Source organism: Triticum dicoccoides, chromosome 1B (genome assembly GCF_002162155.2).
Source record: "Triticum dicoccoides isolate Atlit2015 ecotype Zavitan chromosome 1B, WEW_v2.0, whole genome shotgun sequence".
In the NCBI taxonomy this organism is placed as follows: domain Eukaryota; kingdom Viridiplantae; phylum Streptophyta; class Magnoliopsida; order Poales; family Poaceae; genus Triticum; species Triticum dicoccoides.
The window spans coordinates 318,369,599-318,375,585 of NC_041381.1; the positions used below are offsets into that span (position 1 = coordinate 318,369,599).

The window sequence follows — 5,987 nt, forward strand, 5'->3', positions numbered from 1 at the left end:
CTCGCATTCCGCTGCCCCCCTACCCCCCTCTGTCCAGCCGTCCATGTCGCTGCCGCCCGGCGGTGCGATCTGGTTGCGGTGCCCCACGCGTCCTCCCGCGGAAAGGGAGGGAGCGGCGGCCACGAACGCGCGCGCGGCGTGTGTTTCTCGCGTCTGGTGGGATTCGCGCGCTGTGCGTGCGTGTTGGGGTTTTTGTGTTGGTTCGTTTCTGTTGTCCCGTCTGTTAGGATTTGGTTGGCTCGTCTTTAGCTGCGCTTCCTAGTCCTCGTTGCCAAACCCTGGGATTTTTAATCCGCTGCTGGCCTCGCGCCGGACGCACTCAGCCAGCAGCCCCTCCTCCGCAGTCAGGCCGCAGTGCCCGTCGCCGTCTCAGTCGTCTCCGCTGGGTCAAACCGAAGCTCTTCTTTCCGCCGTATGCTCGGCTGCCTAATCCAACTGCGCAGAGAGCTTCCGTGCTGGCGAACCGAATTCCAAGCCCGCTTCGTGGAACTGGAATCGAGACCACGCCGCAGATCGGAAGCAACCTGCCAGTCAAATAGCTCGAAAAAGGGGAGCTTTGTTTAAAGTACCACTAGTGCTCATCTTCCCTCTTTGTGATCCGCCCCCCACTTCACTCTTTACCACTGCCGCCCCTTTGCATACTTATACGGGGTTCGGTGTGAGCATTTAGTTTGTCCCGAGGGTTTCTCTTCTCGGCAGGCTTCCAGCTTCGTCTCGTCGCCCCCTTGCAGTGCATATCTCAATTTTGGTTCGGTTGCTTGAACTGTACTGCGGCTTGCTGCTACTTTGTTTATACCATCTTATTGTTGGCCTCATGGCTTGTTTTTGCTTTCTGCAGATCCGTGCGCCCAACAGAACTAGGATTTTTTGTGGTCCTTCATGAATCTTGAGGACAGTCTATACTAGGGGGGCAGTAGGTTACTACTACTAGGATCTAGTATCCTCCGAAATGAGGGGGAGAAATGACGGGGGGCAGAGCAAGAAGCCCGTCGTGCTCTTCTGCATCATGGTCGTGTGCCTCTGCCTCCTCTTCCTCTATTTCTCGGGCTCCAATGGGCAGGCTGGGAGCGCGGCACTAGAGTATGGCACCAAGTTTTCTCGGTCGCTTGGGTGGGGCAGCGATGGAGATGGCGACGATGGCTCAGACGAGTCAATTTTTGGGACTGGCGATGCAAATGACGTTAAGCTCAAGAGCTTCCCTGTGAGTTCAGGACCAGCAACCAGTTGTTTGTTAACAGTCTATACATATATGATGATAATTCTAAAGGTTTTTCTTTTGCTTTGCTCCGAAGGTATGCGATGATCGGCATTCTGAGCTGATCCCCTGCTTGGATAGGAATTTGATATATCAGATGAGGCTGAAGCTGGATCTAAACTTGATGGAGCATTATGAGCGGCATTGCCCTCCTCCTGAGAGGCGATTTAATTGCCTGATTCCACCGCCACATGGCTATAAGGTCACTAGATTATCCTTTCTTTGGTTTTTCTTGTCTTCTCCTTGCCTTACTTTGATAACGTCTCCAAGCTACAAATTTGCTGGAGTTGGGTTCCTACACTCACCACCTCAACATATATCTTCAAGCTGAACCACTTAATTTTGATGATTATACGTTATGTGGTCAAGCTGTCTTCCGCATGTAGATTTAGGTTTGATCTGGCCACATGAAAATGGTTAGAATTTTGCCTGCTCTGTAGCTGGACATTCTTGTTACCTTCTCCTGACCTATCAAATTTGTACTTGTGTGAGATAGTTCTATTTAATTTGATTCATGCTAAGCCACATTAGTTTTGCAGGTTCCCATAAAATGGCCAAAAAGTCGCGATATAGTGTGGAAAGCAAATATTCCTCACACTCACCTTGCAAAAGAGAAGTCAGACCAGAACTGGATGATTGATGCAGGCGAAAAAATTAAGTTTCCAGGTGGCGGAACACATTTTCATCATGGAGCTGACAAATATATATCAAGCATTGCAAATGTAAGTATCTTTTAGCTTCTTCACAGTAATGCTCTGCTAAAGATACGCTACACATATTTGAGCACCATGCCCTGTGAAGCTTCACTTTTTTTGACTGTAAGCTTCACTTTGTGATTCATTTCTTCTACTATCCGACAGATGCTAAACTTCAAAGATAACATTATAAACAATGAGGGAATGCTTCGTACTGTACTTGATGTGGGCTGCGGAGTGGCTAGTTTTGGAGGATATCTTCTTTCATCGAATGTCATAGCGATGTCTTTGGCACCAAACGATGTACATCAGAACCAGATCCAATTTGCTCTTGAAAGGGGGATCCCTGCTTATCTTGGTGTTTTGGGAACAAAAAGGCTTCCATACCCCAGTAGATCGTTTGAATTAGCCCACTGTTCTCGTTGCAGGATTGATTGGCTTCAGAGAGATGGAATTCTTATGCTTGAACTGGACAGATTACTCAGGCCTGGAGGTTATTTTGCTTATTCATCTCCTGAGGCATACGCACAGGATGAGGAGGATCGTAGAATCTGGAAAGAAATGAGTTCCCTTGCAGAAAGGATGTGCTGGAAAATTGCAGAGAAAAAAAACCAGACAGTTATTTGGGTCAAGCCTCTGAACAATGATTGCTACAGGAGCCGGCCGCGTGGTACAAATCCACCTCTATGCAAAAGTGGTGATGATCCAGATTCAGTATGGGGAGTGACAATGGAAGCTTGCATTACTCCATATCCAGAACGTGAGTAGTTTATCCTATTCCAGTTGTAAATTTTTACCTTTTATTGCTTATCTACTGGCTGAATACTTGATATATTGTCATCTTCCTTCTCTAGTGCTTGTGGTACTTCAAACTGGTCGGCTTGTGAATTGTTTCATGGGTGTTGTTTGCTGCACGTTAGATTACTGTTGTTGGAAAAGAATTTGAGTGACAGGAAACATTAGCTATGATTTATAGCCACTGTGTGCTGCAAGGATGCATCTTTCCGTTTTGTTTTGTCTAAAAAAAGTGTGCGCACACACATAAGCACACACACACTTGTCAGTACTGGTAAACAAAGGATCTTCAGTTTGGGTTATTTCCTCTTTGTCCCTCTCACCATGCTTCCAGGAATGTTGGAATTTGGGAGTTAAAGTAATAACCAAAGTAGCATTTGTGTTAATTTGTGGTTTCATGGAGGTTTGGTTATGCTAACAGGTAGGATGGTTTATGGTCATTAGTGTTGAAACAATCGAATCCTTCTGATTTCCACTCCCTATTAATTGTCATCCCTGTACTCTGTCAGCAGTAGAAACATGGAGATATATACCATTTCTTTTCTTCCTTTTCCCTCACGACATTTTGCAGCTAATTTGCATCTCAAGTGAAGTGACAATTGATTTAATATTTGCAGAAATGCACAGGGATGGGGGAAGTGGATTGGCTCCTTGGCCTGCTCGATTAACAACCCCACCTCCTCGTCTTGCAGATTTGTATGTTACAGCTGACACATTTGAAAAAGATACGGTAAGTTGATCATATTATGTCTTCATAACTTCAATTATTTCCAAATAATCCTTCAAGGATCTTAGATGAAATGTCTCCGTGCAGGAAATGTGGCAGCAAAGAGTAGATAATTATTGGAATTTATTGCGCCCAAAGGTAAAACCAGAGAGTATTAGAAACATCATGGACATGAAAGCAAACTTTGGATCATTTGCTGCTGCTCTCAAGGAAAAGGATGTATGGGTGATGAATGCTGTGTCCCATGATGGACCAAACACCCTTAAGATAATCTATGACAGAGGGCTCATAGGCTCTACACACGACTGGTATGCTTCAATTCACATTAGGACTATGGTTTTGTTAGATTTTAGTACATAGAAGGAGATTTTGATCCTTGTATCTGCAAGGCATTAATAATGTTTTATGATGGAAACAGTACTGCTACCAACCTTCTTAATCACTGGTCGAGCTTCTCATGTGCCATGAGAACATTAAGGATAAAACCCTCATTGCTTTGGCAGGAAATATTCCTTGCTAGAATTTACCCCTGGTATTGCATTGTGTCACCTCAGTAAGTTCGAGGAAAGTAAACATTGTGAGATCAGTAGGTCTATTATGCTACTTGCCAAGCTTTCATCTCAGAATATGTTGTTGCTATCAAAACAAATTGGTTAGCTTGCTACGATGGTAGTTTAACCCTTTGCCTTTTTCCTTTAGCGTCTTAATTTTTTTTAAGCTGCACCAGTACACCTTGTATGTCGCAGTTCAGCAGTTCCTTTTTTTGTATTCTTGTGCGCTTACAGTGAAATGACAATAAAGCCATAGAGCTCGAAGCCGGAAGCCCTTCTCTAGGTTTTCAAGAAATAGAATCACTTTCCAAGATACTATGGAAATGGAGAATATATTGTTGAATAAAAAAACCATTTTTCTGGCTCAAAGTGAAGTGTCCATGATTTCTTTGCAAATGTTTATTTTCAATTACTGCAGCTTTCTCCCTGCAGAATTATACTATGCAGTTTGTACCGTTGCTGGCCGGTTTGTTCGACAGTTGTATTCAAATACAATAATTTGTTTGCAGGTGTGAGGCATTCTCTACTTATCCTCGAACATATGATCTTCTACATGCGTGGACAGTCTTCACCGACCTTGAGAAAAGAGGTTGCAGTGCTGAAGATCTGCTCCTTGAAATGGATCGTATACTCAGGCCAACTGGTTTTATCATTGTGAGAGACAAGGCCCCTATCATTGTATTCATCAAGAAGTATCTCAATGCACTTCACTGGGAGGCAGTAACCGTTGTGGATGGTGAGTCCAGTCCGGAATCTGAGGAGAATGAAATGATACTCATAATCCGGAAGAAATTGTGGCTACCAGAAGGAGGTTCACAGGACTCGACGTAATCCTTTGGTTCGAGTTTCTTTGGCATCGTCAGCATCTGCAGCTCAGGAGCCAAGAAGCGAAGGCTCAGTTGCTCCCTCCAAATTCGTGATTCAGTATTGCTGCTCCAGGAGTAGTGAGTAGAATTTCAGTCCTACTATCCACGTGAAGATAGAATGTTTCTCAGGATATGGCCAGTGTCCGGAAGGCTGAGCTCAAGCCCTCTCCTTTTGTTGTCTCCACAGATACTGTAATCGTAAGTTAAATGTTTGTTCTCTAGCCTGGTTAGGAAATAAACCTTTTTCTTGTTGAGCTTCAGTTAGGTGCTTCCCGTCCATTTGTTGAAGTGGCGTTAGTAAACAGATTCGGTGCTTATTGTAAGAAGATTCAACTGTAAACATATTTTGGGGAAACGAGGTTTAGCTAGGGATAGTGGCCTCAAACCACCAAGGAATGTATACCTGAAGAATGTGGTGCTTCTGAAGTTCTGTCTGTTCTCCCTCTTGTCTCTTTCTTAACCGATAGAGCTAGCAAATACAACACCTAGACGCTGAAGAGAGAATATGAAATCAGGAAACGCTTGTGACAGAAGTTACCCCCAAATCGTCATTTGCTCACATTTTTACCCCTAATTTAAATATTTCTTTCACACTTTTTACCCCCAAGATTGATGCTTGTCACAAAAATTACCCCCAAATCGACGTTTGGTCATATTTTTACCTTTAGTTTAAAGATTCGTTCCACATTTTGCCCTAGTATGATACAAATTACCCTCAATTTTACTTCTATCCCAATTTGATGTTGATTTGTCATGCCATGAACTTGGTTTTTTTGCCATTGGTTTTGTTTCTACTCCCTCCGTCTCATAATGTAAGACGTCTTACATTATGAGACGGAGGGAGTATTTTTTTAAATCATGAACCGGTTAAACTCTGGTGCACCCAAACAGGCCTGGTGTCTGTGCCCACGAGGTCTGGACGCGCCAAACTGGTTTGGCCGCACCAGGTTGTCGCACCCTCTCCGTGTGGCGGAGAAAGGGCCGCGCCTGGTTATTCAACCTCGTCATAATGTAAGACGTCTTACATTATGAGACGGAGGGAGTATTTTTTTAAATCATGAACCGGTTAAACTCTGGTGCACCCAAACAGGTCTGGTG

General features: G+C 44.2%; 1 protein-coding gene across 2 annotated transcripts in view; it reads left to right on the plus strand.

The window, feature by feature from the left end:
• Nucleotides 1-5,315, plus strand: part of LOC119332770 (probable methyltransferase PMT8) — a 5,987-nt gene extending 672 nt beyond the window's left edge. The window contains exons 1-8 of one of the 2 annotated variants that reach the window (XM_037605931.1): nucleotides 337-748; nucleotides 839-1,201; nucleotides 1,293-1,457; nucleotides 1,795-1,977; nucleotides 2,116-2,710; nucleotides 3,363-3,475; nucleotides 3,560-3,780; nucleotides 4,533-5,315. In XM_037605931.1, the coding sequence (XP_037461828.1) occupies nucleotides 950-1,201; nucleotides 1,293-1,457; nucleotides 1,795-1,977; nucleotides 2,116-2,710; nucleotides 3,363-3,475; nucleotides 3,560-3,780; nucleotides 4,533-4,854 (1,851 nt within the window). In that variant the 5' untranslated portion in view covers nucleotides 337-748; nucleotides 839-949 and the 3' untranslated portion in view covers nucleotides 4,855-5,315. Of the gene's footprint in view, nucleotides 1-336; nucleotides 749-838; nucleotides 1,202-1,292; nucleotides 1,458-1,794; nucleotides 1,978-2,115; nucleotides 2,711-3,362; nucleotides 3,476-3,559; nucleotides 3,781-4,532 lie in introns of those variants that run through there. The other variant, XM_037605925.1, reaches the window with a different exon arrangement.
• Nucleotides 5,316-5,987: the final 672 nt, after the last annotated feature.